At 41.8% G+C, this 18,887-nt stretch overlaps 1 protein-coding gene across 1 annotated transcript in view; it reads right to left on the bottom strand.

Annotated features, from left to right (window-relative positions):
- The window catches only part of LOC131472976 (cadherin-18), a 91,143-nt gene that overhangs the window by 18,809 nt on the left and 53,447 nt on the right, over positions 1–18,887 (bottom strand). The window contains exons 5-10 of the mRNA XM_058650487.1: positions 14,727–14,894; positions 13,365–13,552; positions 12,282–12,535; positions 8,588–8,724; positions 4,051–4,172; positions 2,383–2,500 (exon numbers count right to left, since the gene is read on the bottom strand). Of these exons, the coding sequence (XP_058506470.1) occupies positions 2,383–2,500; positions 4,051–4,172; positions 8,588–8,724; positions 12,282–12,535; positions 13,365–13,552; positions 14,727–14,894 (987 nt within the window). The remainder of the gene's footprint in view (positions 1–2,382; positions 2,501–4,050; positions 4,173–8,587; positions 8,725–12,281; positions 12,536–13,364; positions 13,553–14,726; positions 14,895–18,887) is intronic.

The raw sequence follows: 18,887 nt of genomic DNA, 5'->3' as shown, positions 1-18,887 counted from the left end.
TTTCTATTTCCATGTCACGACACGTAATCGTCCCGTCCCACGTGGGGATTATTTCTCTGATACAGGGGGAAAAACAAGAGCCATTGAGATGGTACGCAGCAGGTGATAAAACCCAAATTGAAATGTACTACCCTACTCAAACAGCATGAATCAAATGACAAAATGGGAACAAAATAAAACTATTAATGCTGTAAGAAAGAAGGGTTTCGTTTTAGAATGCTTTGGGGAGATTTTGCAGCAGATGGCTTTGATTTATGTAATAAACAGAGGGAAATATCTTCAGATTTATCTTCTGGTTCTTTTAGTTTCAGACCAGTTCTCTCCTACCAACCTTTTACACAACAAGGAAGTACCACCGTCTGTAATGCACGATAAACATGCATGCATTAATGTATTCTATCTATAACTTTACCCAGGCCGCCCAATAACCACTTACAACACTTATATAAACGATTCTAAAGTCCCACAAACGTTATTATGACTGTGATTATGAAGCACAAACCAGATTATGATAGATTATAACTGTGAGTCAGTGTTACCGCAGACTTCATTGGCCATTTAAAAAAGAAAAAACAGCTGAAACGCTTCATGAAACAGTGATGTCATGAACGTCGTTGTGAAATATGAGCGATTGTGAAGTCAAATTATCAAAGAAATGTCAAAGAAAAAGATAAAGAAAGGACAGAAGAGGAGGAGGCAGCAATGCAACATTACGAATATTAACTGTCTGGATTCTTCTTCTTCTTTGGTGTCAGAAATGCAACATTATGGAGGCCAATGGCAACAAGCATCCGAGAAGAAAGCTCCAAAGGAAAAGACAAATCTAGAAGACTGCCATCAAACACGCATGAAGAAGAATCCAGAGGGAAGAAAAAAATCATACAAATCCGCTATAACACACCAAAACTAATGGCACTGGACACTGGACAAAAAATATGTATAAACTGTTATATAGCATCATGTATAGTTCTATATGCATTGTAGACATGGGTTAAGATTCCATGAACAAAAACCATGGCCATGTAAGGATCAAACTGTCTTGAATCTACTTCTGTATGACACATGCAACCGTCTGCACCTTCACCTCGAGTAAACTCCTGCCCTTTATTTGCATCTGAAACACACCTCGTATTCACTGAACGGTCCCACTATAGATGGACTGTGTCACTGTGAGCAGCAATGCTGCTGCTTAACACAAGTAGCTTTTTATATTATCTCCCCACACTGTGATTCCCCGACGCAGCATATGGCAAAGCAGCGAGAGATGTTTTGCTGGTTGTAATGTACCTTGTTGTGAGTCTCCGACAACGATTAGGGTTTTTTTTTGTTTTTTTTTAACACAAATGCAATTTTATTTACTTCTGAATGGAGACACCAAAACACAAAAAAGGGGTTGCACTGTAAGCGCTAACACCGGGTTAGGGTTAGGATTCGGAGCTCCGAATCTTTTAGAAGATGTCAATTAGTCTTTGGCTCCTCTGAGAAATTAGAACAGAAAGTAAAAGATCTAAGCAAAAATGTACGATTAATTATCAAGCACGGGAAAAGGGAAATATATTCTGTTCCCGTTGCCATAAAAAAACAACCACACTACTTCAATTTTGCCATCTTCACCAGGTCTGCTGGCGTGATATGCTTCAGCACGTATGTGACGCAGACCGCTGCCCCGACGTGGAGCTGCGATCTGCTCCTTATGTGATTCATCTCACCCCTGGGAGTGAATGTACACAGGAAGTGAGCAGCATCTCTAAAGTGCCACTTCAAATGGAAGCTGCCAAACATGCAGGAAGGAGGAAAGGGGAGGATAGTGGTGGCGACGTAACTGGAATAAAGGCTAAACTGATTATCTCTTGTAATCAGTGTTTTCCCTGCCTCTCTCTCTTTGCTCTGAACTGCTCTCTTCTCAGTGGGCAACTTTTGAGATCTTCTGGCTGAGAGCTTTTTTTTTAAAAAAAAAGTCCCGTGATTGCAACCAAAACAACCTAGGGCTAGGTATCCACCTGAGACTGAGGCGGTTGCCGTGGTAACGCCCACTGTTGCTCATGCGCCCGGCACAAGATAAAGCACTCAAAACAGGGGGGGAAATGGGGGAAGCACCAAAGCGGAATGCACAAACATGCTCAAACTCTATGACTCTTATGTGTCAAGGAACCCCCCGGGTGGCATTTGAGATTCAGCACGTGCACAGTCGACGGAGGAGCACACATGTCTATTGCACCTCCGAGGTACGAAGAAAGAAATCACTCGAGCTTATTGGATCACGGAGTGTGAGCAGTGAGGATGGAAAACCCTGCCCCCCGTCCCCCTCCCCCCGCAGGTGGAGCGGGAAAAAAAAAAAAACTCATGAGAAATGCAAACAAACATATTGATCATGTTAATTACCTCCATTGTCCTTCAGGGTGAAGTTGGGATTAACCGGGAGTTGGCTCGGCAACGCGAAGGAGAACCGCTGTCCGTTGGCAAAGTCGTCCTTATCCACAGCTGTGACGGTCTGGATCACCTGTTGTCCCGGAGACAAGAGGGTGAATTACTCCCCCAGAAGATGACACCTGCAACAGCTGCTGCTCCGGTTATAATCAATTTACCCTCTGGAGCCGTAGTTGTTGTTTTTACCCAATAACATTTGTCTGCAGTGAGAATGAACACAGGGTTTTTAAATTGGCTCAGATCAGCAGTGATGTAAACATGGCGCCTGGGTGAGTCCTTCTGCTGCTATAGTTTTTGGTGTAGGCCAGATGCTGAGTCAGCACCTTTTTTTTTTTACCACGCAACATGTCATCTTGCTATCTAAAACTATCCACCTCAATCCCCCGTGATACTGTGCATAATATATGGGCACAACTTCAGCTGTTTCCCGTCTCTGAAGTGGAACCTGCGTTTTCCATGGTGACTACACTACGTACTTGTGGTTCCTTGTTAGAGCAGAATGGGAGGCAGAGCCTTCAGTTATCAGGCTCCTCTCATGTGGAACCAGCTCCCAATGACAGTTCGGGAGGGGGACACTCTCTGTATTTAAAGTACGACTTTAAATACCTTCCTTTATGATAAAGCTTGAAAAAGAGCTAGCTCAGGGAAACCTGGACCATCTCTTAGTTAGGCTCCTATAGACCTAGACTGCTGGGGGAATTTCCTGTGGTGCTCTCACACCCAGGTTATGAATATGACTTCATTATATGTCATTAACCTTGTTCTCTCTCTCCTTAGTTTGTGTCTTTCCTTCCTTCCTTTCCCCTCTCTCACTCTCTCTCTCTCTCTCTCTCTCTCTCCCTCTCTGTGTCCTCATCTTTCAGGTTGCAGGATCCAGATCCAGTTTCAAGGCTATTATTATCATTTATATAATAGCCTCGCTATAATTAAAAGTCCATATCAGTATAATTTTTTATCAACAATTGCTGCTGCTGATTATATAAATTACATTGTAGTTCTATAAACATGTCATCACTGACTCACTGTCTTGTCTAAACTTATAACTTGATACAATTGTTGTGCAATTGTTGTGCTTATTATTCTTAGAATTCTGCATGATGGGATGTTTGGGGGAAAAAAAAGACTGAAAGCAATACAATGCGATTGCTTTTTTGCAAGAAAAGGTACAATTACTATCTTTATTCAACACATAATTATTCCCATTTCATCCGAGAAACCTAAAAACACAGGTACCGCTTTTAAACGTTGATGGTATTTTTGGAAACGATTCAAAATAAATGGATTTAGATTGTGTATTCTCAGCCTTTCCGCCATCATTTTCCAGCTGCTGATTGCTCTATATCTCAAAAAAATCTCTTAATTTGAGCGATTCAAAAACGACTGAGAGCAAATTGGAATGAGCCTCGATTTAGGGCTTCTCGCGCTTTACTGATGAGATACTCGGTTTTTTTTTTGAAAGAGGGAAGATTAAGCGGCTCGTTCTCGTGCCTTTGCTGTCTGTTACGACTCGGCTCTCAGACATCTTTTTACAAACTGCTGAGGGGAGACAATAGCTGACTTGTGAATGTGTGTATTCAACACTTCTGTGCAGTGTGTGGTGCTGCACAGTTTTCTAGGACTCACCTGTCCCGGCCTTGAGCTCTCGCACACAATGACCTCCTCGTCCGTAGCTATTTCTGGCGGATTGTCGTTCACGTCCAGGACCTGGACGGTGACGGGAACGTGACTGAAGAGGCTGGGGTTGTCTGTGGAGAGCATGTGACGGAGAAGATGAAAGTCAAATGTAACCCTCTCATAACAAAGGAGAGCATTTTTTTTTTAAGTGGGGCACACTGTGCTCCATATGCTGGGCTTTGTCTTATACGCTGTGTCACTGTAGAAGCACTGGAGGATGCAGTGTTGCAGGAGGTGATTTTCTGGATTAAAAGCCCAGCTGAACGTCTCTGTGCCGCCTTGTGTTGTCCCAGTTGGCGCGCGTGCGCTTATGACACATTATTTAACGAATATACTGCAGAAGTCAGTCAGTCACGAAGCATGGGAAACATATGCCATTTTATTTTTCATAAATGTGTCTACCGTGTATATTCTGCATTCCTTCAAGTGCAGTCGTTTACAGCCAGTGCCGGTCAAGTTACGCTTTTCCGGGTTCTTTTAGGGTCAAACATACGGCACACGGGCCAATCCGGCCCGGAGGATGAATTTGTGAATCTAATCATAATGTGATTGTTTTCAGTTCCATATACCCGTGACTAACTGTTTTGTGCCTCTGTAGATCCACTGTGATCTGTAAGTTGTAATGGTGAACTCTATGTTTTTTGTAAAAAGATGCTTCATTGAATGTAAAACAAAGGGAAACATTTGTTTTTTTAGAGGTTATTATACCATTATTTTAGTGGTACGGCCCACGTGAGATCAAATTGCGTCGTCTGTGACTCATGAACTAAAATGAGTTTGGCAACCCTGCCATAGACTCTCTCTCGTTTTAGTGAGAGCGCACACAGACACGCCCCTTGCAATGTAAAAGATAGGAAAACTCAATGTAGACTGCCCAAAGACATCTTACTCCGGTAAGTACCAGGAGTGCGGGACCTGCTGTCAGCGTCAGTGTGGACACACAGCTTCTCCACAGCAGGTTTTTTCCCTATCACAGCTACGCCGATGACACCCAACTCATTCTCTCTTTTCAGAAAAACACACATAACAGAACGGATCTCTGCTTGTCTGACTGACATCTCTCAGTGGATGTCTGTCCATCACCTGAAACTCAATCTCGACAAGACCGAGTTTCTTTTTCTCCCAGGAAAGGGCTCTCCCACCACAGACCTGACCATCACTCTCGACAACGCAAGGAACCTGGGTGTGCCAACATTGCTGCAACAGCTCGATCTTGCAGATACATGTTGCACAACAACAGAAGGATATGTTCTCTACTAACCCAGAAGGCGGCACAGGTTCTGGTCCAGGCTCCTACTCAAAATGCTTGTTTTTGGCATTAAGTACAACAAAAAAGTGTCTCCAGCACAACCTTGTTGATCAGAGGGGAAGGGAAACCCTTGGATGTGGTGATACAGTATTGTGTAGAACCAGAGGTTCTCTAGAGGCTCTCAGTCCATGTTCTCCACTTCGACAGTCATCAAATTCACCTGGCTCATCTACATCGTCCACATCAGCGACATATTCGGCCAAAACTCTTTTCTCTCACTCACAGTTAGAATGTCACAGTGAAGCGGCCCAACCTTGACCAGTTCTCAAAGATTTACTATCATACTCCCAATTAACACTGCCTTGCATTATGCTTTTAATCGTTCACGCGATCTGTCCCTGGTTCCAGAGATAATCTCCCGTACTCTTGACCCCTCTGCTTGGCCGTTAACACTCACCACGTGGGCAACCTCGGCCCCCAGCAGATGAGGATTAGATTTACTGGATAGCTTCCAGGTGCAAGTATATTTTACAGTTTTGACTGTGTTGCAGAACAACGCTGACAAATAGCATGCTCACTCAGCAAGGCCTTCCTTGAATAGAAAAGCAGACATGCAGGTGCAGCAGTCTTTCCATTAAATTAATATTGCAGGGTTTTTTTTTTTGTTTTATATTTATTTACATCATCTTGTGCAAACACTGCAGGTCAAAAAGTTTCACAAAGACATTTTTAAACCCCAAACAAATTTGTCTGTTCCTGCTAACGTTGTGCACTTGCAGGCTGATTTGATTTCACCTTGTCTCCAGTTCCTCCTCCGCACAGTTTAAGTCGGGAGACTGCGCTGCTCTTCCATCATGTGGAACTCCCATTTGTCTTCCCTGCTAATGTTTTTGGGTCATTGTCTTGCAGCAGAACAAAAAAAAACCTTGACCAACATCTGTCTTTTTCATGGTGTCACCATTACGATGCCTGCACTTCCTGCAGGTACAGTGCATTGTGCTAATAATGTGGACACACTTTTGGTTTGGGAGTAAAAAAATTGTAAGTTTATCCCTCAATAAATACAAAAAAAACCGTCTGACTTTGACGTTGTTTGGCTGAGAAATGCAAGAAAACAGGTAATGGTAAGAATGTGTTGAGTTTGTTGGGCTTACTCCAAAGTAAGGGAAAGGGAAATTGAAAGTGGCCAAAATTGCGTTAAATGCTAAATTAGTTTTTTTCTATCGTGTCTAAGTCGCACATAGTTGTTCCGATTTTAACCAAAGTTCCTAAACTCGTTGCTCTCATGATTCCAAACAAATTTCCAATGTACTTCCATTAGCTCCGCCCACCCAGAAGTCGGCCATAAAATACAAAAATGGTGTGGCCTCAAAGATGAAAAGTTGACGAAAGGTTTTGCGGATTGTCGTTTTGGCGAATTTCGACCATCCGCCACAAAACAGGAAATGCCCTATAACTTCGGCATACATTAAGTTCCACCTAATTTCCCCAAACTTGGTGGGCAGATGTCATAGACCAAGACGAACAAAAAAGTAGACCGTAACCATGGCCTCAACTCAACAGGAAGTCGGCCATTTTGAATTTTTGCATCCACCCTACATAAATGATCTAGACACATCAAAGGCGAAAAGTTGTTAATAATAATATCTGAATGAAAGGCAGTTAATCAAATTATTAATTGAAAGACCCGTTTTTTTACATAAATATACATGTTTTTCCAAGTTTGACACCCTAACCTTTTATCTTAGGGGATTTGCTATTTATAAAAATATAATATGAATAAAAATGGGGAAAACAATAAGGTTTTGTGATATCTATTAAAAATACCAAGGTGTTCCAACTTTCCATCTCATTCATCATTTAATTCACTCCCTTTGATTTCTACTAGTGATCATTATACTCATGTCAGTATGAAGTCTGTGCAGGGAGTTCTTTTTCTTCAGCTGTGCATTTGAGCGCCTTTTGTGTCCTTGTTCATTCAAAAGTGTCGTTTGATGTTGTCTGGGCGTGAAAACGTAGCCTTGAATACTGAAGAGAAGCAAAGAGATAAAATAAAAACTATTAGCATGCGGCTACCGATTTGCCTAATTGTGATCACAAATTGCCCGAGCTACCTGATAGCAATTCTTAAAAGTCAGCGCGACCTGCATTGATTTTAATTAATTTCCAATGTAAGGGAGGACATCGGAACAATTGGGGCTAATTTGATTTTTCTAAGCTAATAAGGAAAATACACTAACCTATTTGAATACATTTCTAATCAACATGCAAATGAACTCATTCATCCGCGTTTTCTACAGACAATTAATTCCCACTATTAACTCACCTGATTGTTGTTGTGTTTATTACCGTGTCGGTCGGTTAATTATGCTATTAAAATATGTTGTCGCTCTGAAAAGCGGTCGTGTAGAAATGTAAAAAAAAAAAACTACTGAAAATTGAACGCGTTGATTAATAAAATGTCATTAAAACACGGGTTCACTTGTTGGAAACGCTGTCTTACAGAGGGACGTTGTACGACGCGACGCAAACGCGACATAACAAAGAGTATTTTATTCACTAAATTAAAGCAAATAGGTGTAATCCGACTACTTCCTGATATGCAATGTGGGTAATATATTGTATATTACACTTATATCTGAAAGAGCTGTAGGCGATAGCTATAGATAGTAGTTTTTGTGCAGTTGTCTACGATCAAGACACCGAATTGAATCTGTGAATAAATGCGCTGCCGAATTTACTCTGTAGGTAACGGGAGAGGCTCACATGGTTTTGGTGCGTGTGTTGATATTGATTTTGACTCCAGTTTTACGCTCCATGAATTTGAAACTGCACTCTTTGGACAGACTATATGACCGCCCCCCCCCATGGTGTCTTATTATCTCACAGAGAGAGGAAAAAAACAAACATCTGGGGCTTAACAACGGCACTCTGTGCCTCTATTTCAGCTTCTCAGTATTCCGAGTGTCAGTCATTGGAGACATATTGCTATATTTAAGTCGGCAAAGTGATGAGGATGGAGTTCTCCATGCATTATTAAATATTTAAAAAGCAAGTTTGAACATTAAAGGCTCTAAATCGACATATGCGTTCACCTTCAGACCCTCCTTATGTTTGAAGCCTGAGCAGAAAATTGCTTCTTTCTCTGACACAAGAGCAAACAGGCACAGCGTGAGCATTCATCTGCCCACTTTGTACACACACATTGGAGTTATGGAGATTAGCTCGGGTACCTACCAACCTCCGATGCCATCACAGTGATGTTATGCCACGGCATGTCTTCCCTGTCCAGAGGCTGCGTGGTCCGCACGACGCCGGTGCTCTCGTCAATTCTGAAGTACCTCGTTCCTTCGTCTTTGCTGTCCATGAAATACCTGAAAAAATAGTAGATTGTCATTTCGGACGCATTCAAAAAGTCTGTTGGACACTCTCTGCAAGTGTTATTCTTTTAAAAGGCCAAACAGATCCGAGGCTCTTTTTTAGTTTCGGTCCTGATTCTCAACTCGATTTGAAGCATTTGATAACAAAGTTCATGCCATCCCGGATTAGATGGAATAGAGGGAATGAATTTGTGCCTCTGTGCTTTTAAAAGTACTCTAAAGAACATGGAGCGAATAATCCCAACTGGCCGTAAATGGACACGAGGTTCTGAAATACATATTTCTGTGTCAAGAGCAATTACACTCAATATTTAATGACAAAAGGCGTTATCAAACTCAAACGTGAAGCAGCTGTAGAATACAAAACAGAAATAGCTGACCTGCCTCCTTTTTAGAGTTCAAGCAGAAAATGAGCATTGACGGCATTTCCCCCTAATTTATCTCTTAATGACATATTTACACCTTTTAATCCGGCATTCGCTCTCCTGAGCGACGCAGGGGTGTAAATAGTACGACGATATTCACGCCAGGATTGCATTTATTTAAAGTAACGAGCTAATTCTTTAAGCGTGGATTGATTGCAAGTTTGTAGAGCGAGGCTGTCATGATTTATTAAATGCTCAAGTGTATAAGAGCAGAAGGTTTTGTTTTTCTGTTGTTGTTTTTTTAGGTGCTGGGCTCTTTGCCTAGAAGAAAATCATGTTATTTTCCGGCTCCACTGAAAACAACTTCAATCGTTAATTACTGCTATTGGTGGGAGAAAAAAAAGGGAGTGTTTTGTTGTTTTGAAGGTGTATTTTCATGATCATGGAGGTAACTACTCAGAGTATAGAATCATTATATCTTTAGTGTCCTGCTGCAAAGTCGTGACGTCACAATCGCGTGCCTTTAAAGTGGCCATAGCATGGTCCTATCTCACTTATATGTGAGATATGGAGGTTAATCAGCCAGCACTGAGACATTCCCCCTCTGGAAAGGCAGATGCACCGCTAGCAATTATCAAAACATTGAGCAATGCCGCGATCCCTTTCGCATTTGATCCGGAGTCTGACCCAGAGTCAGAAGACACTGTGACAAGTGAAAGACTGCTGTAGGACGCCTGTAGCTTGGATAACGTTGTGGTTACCGAGATGATAAACACACATGCAGATGAAACACGAGTGTAGCGTGTAGCATGTAGCTTAGCCTGTAGCCGGCTATCGCTAATGCTAAACGACAAAACAAGCACACAAAGACAGTTATATACGTATTGTTGGCACTGCTCCTTCCTTTAGGTGAAGTTTGGTGTCCTGCTTTATATTGCTACTTTCAACCGTAGAAGAAGAAGAAGAAGAAGAACTACTCTTGTTGTAGCTGCTGGGCGTATCGGTTGAGTAGATATTAAACATTGTGATCAACTCTAAAATCCTGCGAAGCTTGGAGTAATTACATTCTTTTTTCTTTTTTCTTAACTTGCCGGTGATGATGAAGTTGAACTGTTACTTCTTTGGCAGAAAAGTAAATACAAATACAACCTATGTTTGGCGTGTTTCCACCAGCTCGACCATGGCACGGCACGGTTAAGTTGCGAGCTGAGGCGTGACGTCATCATAGTGATGTCACAGGCTGAACAAGCCGAACTGTAGATAGTTATGTAGTGAAGAAGACGTAACAATCCTAAAAAATGAGGGTTAATCTCCAACAATTACCAGGGAAATGTCCAATATCTGTTGGATTTAGCGACAGCTCTGCTGATTGCCAGCGATCCAGTGACTGAGTCTGTGCTCCGGTCATGGAGGAAGAACTGAATAAATCGTTTTAGCAAACATGTTTTAGCAGAAAAAGTACAGTTTTAAATTCATGTAAGTCAGATGTGGTACAACAGGGAGCCAGTATAGAAGTTAAAACTGAATCCAGCTGTCATTCATTTGTTGATTTACACTTATGACCTGAAACTTGTTTAATATACAAATCAGGGGGTTGTGCCATGTAGCGGTCGCTTAAACACTCAAACACGTTTCAAGAACTTACGTTCAAACATGCGTGTATTGTACGTGTATATGAGGATTAGGGTCCGTACCACATTATGTACCCACTGTGTGACAGGTTGCTTTACAGGAAGCAGAGCGAGGACTTTCTAACTGTTCCCGGTGATTGTGATCATGTCTGAGAGCAAACAGAGGTAATGAGCCGTCAAGTCGTTGATTGGCTATTTAGATGTCAATTTCACGCCGTCATCTGACATGTCACTTCAATGATATGTTTATTCCAACACATGCGACTGAGGCCCCGACTTTTGATGATCAAAGGGAGACGAGTACAGATCCCTGCTGCATTCCGATACAGTGGCTCAGTCCTTTTTTTTCCCCGAGTTCAAGTGGATGTCGTTGAAGTACCTCCTGGTGCTTTCTCCTTTATGTGCTGAGCATTGAGAGTGATGTTCTGCAGGGATGGACAGAGGAGGTATACCACATGGAGAGAGAGGGGGGGAAACTCTTTCATATGTAGATTACGTCGTGTTTACTATAAATATTTCAGAAAGTCTTGAGAGGCCATATGTCTAACTGTCATTTCACATTGTATATCGTTAATGAAGAAGTGCAGCACTCGCCTCTCCTAAAATCATACAATAGTCTGTTAATTCTCGGTGCTTGAAGCTCTTCAGCCTGGACTTTAAAGCCCCTGCTCACCTAGAGAACAGTGTTTTGGAAAGTATGAAATGGTGGCTAAGGTTGGGGAAACACTGAAAGAACTCACCGTTTTTACATATAATGATACATGTGACACTGGTATGGGCAAAACAAGTCAGTGAAGTGACATAGAAACGATGTGCACGTCACATCAGTCGTGTTGAACATGTCCTCCAAAGCTGGCAAGCAACTGGCTTCGGTTACATCTCATCTCTAATCAGTCAAAGTAATTAAAACAAAAAATATGCGGGCAATGCAAGGGCCGTTCAAATTTGATCCGATAGCATGTAATAATACATTAGCATTGGCTGTCATCTCACGCGGGGTTTCGTTTCAAATGAACACAAGCTGTTCATAGCTGCTCGAGTGTAAAGTGATGAAACGATGCACCTGTGCAGAGCAAAAACCTGAGATTAGTCCAGTGCCTGAGGCTAATATCAGTCTCTTTTTTTCCCCCTTTTTCTCAGCAGTACACAAGCATGTGTTTTAAAGAGCATACAGATGTGCTAAGTTGTTATATCACCTCGGGCTATGCCACTACACACTCTGTTATTCATGTAAAAAAAAAAAATTGGCTTGCGGACAAAAACAACACAAACAAGCTTCTAATTCTAGAGACAATGGAAAAACACAATTAAGAGCAACAGTTTATATTTTGTATGTTGATTAATTTACATTACATAACTGTAATATTAGTGTCTCTCTCTCTCTCTTTTGCGAGGATATTTCTTCTCAGGAAACACCGGAGAATTGTCGTCTCCGCGCAATTATGCATAACCAAATGAGACAGCGCTCCGACAGACCAGCTTTACTCTGTCATATTTGTCATCATTTGATTTTGTAATTTGAATATATATACGTACATAGCAGTTAGCGTCTTACCTGACGGGACTGTTCCTGCTGTCTGGATCTCGAGCCGTCAGAGTTCCCACCTCGGTGCCACTCGGCGAGTTCTCGTACACGTCCATGATGTAGTAATCCATAGAAAAGACGGGGGCCTCGTCCACGTCGCCGACGGTTATTTTAAGGGTGGTGGAATCTTTGAAAGAGCCCAGGTAGGAATAACGAGGATCCACGTGTGTGTTCATCCCCTCAATATGGAGAGTGTAGGTCTTCTTTCGCTCATAGTTTAGAGGCTGAAAGGGAGTGTATACAAGGGCATAGTGTTAGCAAAGCAGCTTTTACTCTACGATGGTTTTTTTGTGTAGACAGAAGGAAAAATCATCACATGTGCATCATCAAAACCTTTGTCTTTAAGGAACCAGTGACACTTGGTCACTTGAAACTGCAACGCTTTTTAGACCTACTCGTAGTGGGGCGGGACCTCATTCCCAGGATGTAAACAGCCCAGGATGTAAACAGCTTCCCAAATTGGGAAGCCCAATTTTTAAAAAATACTACCCCTATTCTAGAAACACAAAGCTAAATGCAAGTCAGTGAAGTATTCCTTTAAGCATCTACTACTGATAAAACATCCACATTCACCTTTTTAAAGCCTCTTTCACGCTAAAATTAGCAGGTATACCGGGGAACTTTACACCGCGGTGAATAACCCACTGATCTGCACTTTCTTGACCCAAATATTTATGAATAGTGACCTCACAAATGTACCGCAAGAATAAGACGGCAACAAGATGGAACGTAAAAATAAGCTTGATATACGAAATGATTGACCACGGTCAAAGTTGTTTGAAATTAATTCATGGCTAACGGCTAAAATGTGAATGCAGATTTGTGTAATCTTCACCTGGGTCTTGTGTTTAGCACAGGAGTGACGGCCAATTATACACATCCCCACTGGTCAAAAACTAATTTAAATCCAGGTTTAAACTTCAAACCACTTGGAATGTTCACCAAGAACATTGCTGTACCTTTTAGTCTGCCTCTAAAAGCCAATATGTCCCTGCAGATGCTTCTCAAAGAAAATGACCAAAGGTCCCTTTTCTCTGTGTCGAGTGCGTTTACCTTTTTGAGGCTGATGATTCCCTCTCTGGTGTCCCTGTCCGTGGATATGGAGAACATGTTGGTGCCCTCCGAGTTGATGATGCTGTACTTGATGTCCGCGTTGACGCCGAGGTCCGCGTCATTGGCTTTGATCTTCCCCACTGGTTTGCCGACTTGAGCTGATTCGGGGACGTAGAGCTGGTAATTTTCTGCGGATGGACGTGCAACCATTTAGACTCGAACCACATTTATGTCCGAATGTGATCCTATCAGTGACTTAGTTTGGCAATTTGAATCTGTCACCCCTTTTGTTCCTGAGGGAATGTCATTAAAAATGACACTGCAGTGGTTCTGCTGATGCTGAATGCGAGATAGTGCTGCGATGGAGCACATCAAACGCTGAGGCAGTTGATTATTAGGAAAACATAGACGGCTGTGTATTAGTTTTCTTTTTTCCACTGTAGCACCAAATGAAAAAAAGTCACGGCTGAAAAGCGGGGGGGGGGGGGGGGGGGTTGTGTTTGATGAGGCACTTTCAAAAGGCAAAGAACCACAACTACATCATGACTTAAATTTATCATTTAAATTGTGTGGGGGAGGAAATGCAGACTGCAAAACACAGGGCTGGGATGAATGCTTGTCTAATTTTGCTAATTCAACTGCAATATTAAACCGACTGAGCCACACGGTAATGAAGTCTAATACATCACAGCGAGGAACGCTGAGTCGGTCGGGGAGAGGAAGACTCAATAAGCCATGATTTACTCCTCCAAACCAACTAAGACTGATCTATGGTTAATCAATGCCTGCATGGAAAGGAAAAAAAAAAAAAAGATTAAAATGATTTGTTATCTGCAACTAGCACACTTTTTTTGTATCATACTGTACCGTGAAAAATGGAAGTGAACACTGAGCACACATGATGACACAGTGGCTTCCGATATTGCCACACAGCAAGAAGGGTTGCCCTGTTTGAATCCCGGTTATACTGAATACGGAGGCTCTTATATTTTCAACCAATCCGTATTTTTGCTGATGTGACATTGAAAGTATCCAATTAAGCAAACAGGTCCTTCCTCAAATCTCCAAACTGTGTGACAGTCATTTTAAAATCCCTCCTGAGGGGATGAAGTGGTAAAGTTTAAGTTCCTTGGCGCCCTTTTGATATATTTGCTGTTGTGTCTGGCTTGGAAGTGGACCGATAATGCTTCTGAATTCAGAATTTTGGGCTTTATTTGTGTCACTGGTGATGTGCAGAGGCCTTTAGAATGGGGGCACCCAATGGAGAGCCCAACTGGTGAAGCATTGAGCAAAATTTGTGCAGAAACTAACCATTTCCATTGGTTTTTAACGTGTAATCGGAAAAGCCACCTTCATACATACTTTGGGGGAACATGGGCGGGTTGTCGTTGACGTCGGTCAGAGTGATGTTGATGGTGGCGGAGCCAGAGAGGCCTCCGACCTGGCCTGCCATGTCTTTGGCTTGAATAACAACCGTGTAGTGTTCTCTGGCTTCCCGGTCCATATCTGATAAGGCAGTCCTGATGATTCCTGCAAGGTAGGGAAATAGAGACAACACCGTTGCTTGGACCTTAGAATAGTGACAACCCGACTCTCCCGATACATTTCCCTCACCAGAGTCTACAGTCATTCACCAAAACATTAGAATTTCCTTTAAAGAGACACAAAATCAAAATATGTGTCTCTCATCTTTGAATCTCCTTCTCTCCCGCCACCAAGGTTAGCCTTTACTCGCATTTAAAAATGACGAAGCAACCTTGGCTCAGGAGGACGGAATGCAACTTTTTCAGTCAGCCACACTCAATCAAATTTATTACTACAACAACACGGCAAACACAGCCATGAACTTTCACTCTGGTAACTCGGTGATATACGACTCCACCGGAGCACAGGTAAATTGTGACACAGTAACAAGCTTAAAAGGGGAAGGTATAGTGTTTGCTTCCTGTGTTGCTGTGTGGTAGATGATTTATGGAACACATTCGGTGCACCTTTTTTCTGCCTGTGTGTGTGTGTGTCTTAACATGCCTGTTAGTCCAAATTAGCTTTGTGTGGTGCGCTATGTCTTTATCTGTGCTCAGGGCTTAAATTGCCATTTTAGCTCCTAAAACCACATCAGCACATGGAGCCCTGATTTAATATGTCCCACCAGTAACGGCAGTGTTTAGCCAATCTTGCTTTTTCCCCAGAGCCAAGACCCTCAGGCAAACGTTGAACTTGTGTCCCTGTGAACTTGTGAACCCTGCAATAAGACACGGTGGCTGAATGGGAACAGTGAGACCCAGGAGGGCACGGTGTGGCGCTGATCGTGACAGGAAAAGGACCTTCCTGTTGTAAGAGGAAATCATGGCTTTAGTGGAGTGGCTATAGGAAATGAATCTTTCTTTTTCCTTTTACTGTGAACATGGCATTGTTTCATATATACCAGTCCTGTATGTGTAATGCTGCCACAGAAATACACAAAACATCAAAAGGAGGGAAAGTAAAGGCACATAAAAAAGCCACGTTGTGTACAAACACCAAACACAAGACGAAGAAGGCGACAACAACATTTTGCTTATTGGTTGTATAATGCAAAGGGTTCACTCGGCGAGACGTTCCTTTACGGATTCCCTTAAACCTGTTTCCCTGTGTACGGAAGCTAAGCTGATGGAAAGGGACTCAAATTTCACGTCGCCACTTCAAAGAGACTCGAATGAATCAATTCACATCGTTCACTTTACCGTTGAAATATTTGAAGTATAGAGCAAAAGATTCAAGTGGCAAAGTCATGACAGACGACGGATAGAGTGGCGGAAAGAAGGCTCCTCCTTGACTCTCTTTCCAGAACAGATAATGGTGAATCGTAGTAAACAAGTTAAGAACACAAGACAAGACAATTTTAATGAACCTAACGCCAAAACTGGATAAGTAAGACAATTCAAAAATGCATTTCTGCGCCTTCCAACTGCGCTACTTGCACCAGATCATTGGCTGAGACGAAAACCTACGCTAAAAGGAAAACACCCACAAACAAATACTAACTTTTAAGCAGTTGATAAGTTCAAATCAAATTAAATGGTGACGTATGAAAGTGATATTCTTGATTGATTTTCATTCAAAAGTCAACAACAACCCAATCCCAAAGTTGTTTTTTAAGTTTATGTGGCTGTTTCCCTATTGGTATTGAATCACAACATCTTAAATTTGACAAAGCTCCACGTTGTAGGCAGCTATAGTGTTGTTATACACGAGCTAATTTGTCTCTTTCTGTCTTTCTTTCTTCACGACGCTGTAGACAGAAAGTTAATCCACTGGCCTCTGGTGGGTCATGGAGCAAAGCAGCCAACAGTATTAAGATCCAACGAGATCACAGGTTACACAGCCATCTGTTTCATGATCCGCCACTCGTCAGCCGTAAATCCATAAAAAGAATGTACATTTTAAAACAATGTCAGACTTTTAATGAACTCCTATGATGGAGGATAAAAATGTGATGAAAACAGAAGACGAATCTGCCAGCGAATCTGGCAAAGACACCGTGTTTGCGCAACTACAAAATCTCCCATCCTGACCAATCACAAATGTTTTTGTTTTTTTCCCATAGCACGATGGCGTCGTCTAGCAGCAACCAAAGAGCAGTTGTCTTTCGCTTCGCCACTACTAGAAAACAACAACACGTGTTCTTTCACTCGATAATCACGATAATTGTCTGATTGGCTCTAGCCAGGCATTTTGATCTCTGTCCTTTGGTCACTCCTCTTGGGAGTGGGAGGTGACTCCTTTGACCGGCCTTTCTTGACTCAAACGCCATTGAAAAATGAGATTGAGATGCAGAAGCTTCACATAAAAATAAGTTGCACTGTCAGAAGCAGATGGAATTGTATATTTCCCCCCCAAATTGTTCTGCCCTACTAACAAACATTTCTCCTGTTCATATAGCAGCTGATATCTCTGGTCTTGTTTCCCCCCATAACGAATACAGAAACATTTTTTTTACGCTTCTACAAACTTCACTAAACAAACTAAGATGATGGAGGATAGGCTTATGGGTTTATGGTGTAACAGGAGATGAATCTGCTTCATCTTGCAAGGAAGTCGTGTTTGACCGAAGACACAATCTCCTATCCTGACCAATCACAAATGTTTTGGGGAGTTTTTTGGAGGCGGGCTTAACACGACGGCGACGCCTAGCATCTTTTGTATAAATCCAACATGGCAGCAACCAAAGAGCAGCTGTCGCCATCGCTTCTAGAAAACTACAACAAGCACGTTTGTCAACACTTCACTCTGTATATTGGTTGGTTAATTGGTTGTAGAGCTGCAACTAAAGATTATTTTCATAATCGATTTATCTGTCGATTATTTTCTCGATTAATCGATGGATATCAGAAAACCTTAAAAATTGTTGATCGGTGTTCGTCAAACCAAGAATTGATGATGTTCTCAAATGTCTTTTTTTGTCCACAAACCAAAATGATTCACTCTTAATGATTTCTTTGTTATCCAGAGCAAAGAAATTAAGAAAATACTCACATTTAAGAAGCTTAAACAATCGAAAATCTTGTTTAAATCATGAAAAAAAGCTTTGAACCGTTTAATCCATTACCCAAATAGTTGTCGATTAATTTAGTAATCGATGAATAATCGGTTCATCGATTAATTGTTTCAGCTCTAATTGGTTGTATGTGTCATGACCAAGAAAGCTGTTGGTGTTCAGTTGTTGACTTTTTTTTGTTTTGTTGTTTGACTGCCAGTCTGATTGCCTGCCCCGCCCTGATTGTTTCCACCTGTTCCCCCATTACCGCGTGTGTATATTATGGTCTGCGTCTCCCTTTGTCTGTTGCCAGTTTGTCTTGGCTTGTGAACCAGAGTAACTCCTGTGCCTCTGTCTTGTCAGGAGTGATCAGTATTTGCTCCACGCCACTGTCTCGTCAGGTTTTTGTACTTTTGGTTTGCTGCTTTGTCAAGCCCTTGTTTTTCTCTCAGAGTTTGTATTGCATATCAAATCACTTGTCAGATGGAATTGTATATTCCCCCCCCCAAAAAAAATGTGTTCACTAACAAACATATTGATTTTTCCTGTTCATGTTTGTATAGCAGCTGATATTTTTTTCTGCTCCCATTACAAACACAGAAACAATTTACACTTCCACAAACTTAAAGCTCGACAGAAATGCAACTTGTTAAAAGTTGCGAGGAAAAGTAAAATTAGATTTAGACCTACTTCTTTTTTATTCTCTCCACTATATTAAGGTGGTGGTGGTTGAGTGTGTTTAACGCAGCGGCTCAGTGAGTCTCTGCTGCTACTATACTGTGGTGTCATTTTATGCGAATTAGTTCTGCTCAGGAAAAGGAACAATGGTTAAGTGGGGCAGCGAGCTTGACAGACGCTAATGCTTTGCAGGGCTTTTATATCAAAGCAAAATTTGAGTGTCAGGATTTAAAAATAGGCTCTGTCATTGCTGCGTTTACGTGCTCTTCACTCGACTTTATTTGTTTGATATTAGAATGTACTCATACAGTGTATGATAAAGCTAATTC

This window comes from Solea solea, chromosome 1 (genome assembly GCF_958295425.1).
Source record: "Solea solea chromosome 1, fSolSol10.1, whole genome shotgun sequence".
Classification (NCBI taxonomy): domain Eukaryota; kingdom Metazoa; phylum Chordata; class Actinopteri; order Pleuronectiformes; family Soleidae; genus Solea; species Solea solea.
Note: the sequence above shows the minus strand (reverse complement) of the source record. Positions and strands in the feature narration are given on the sequence as shown.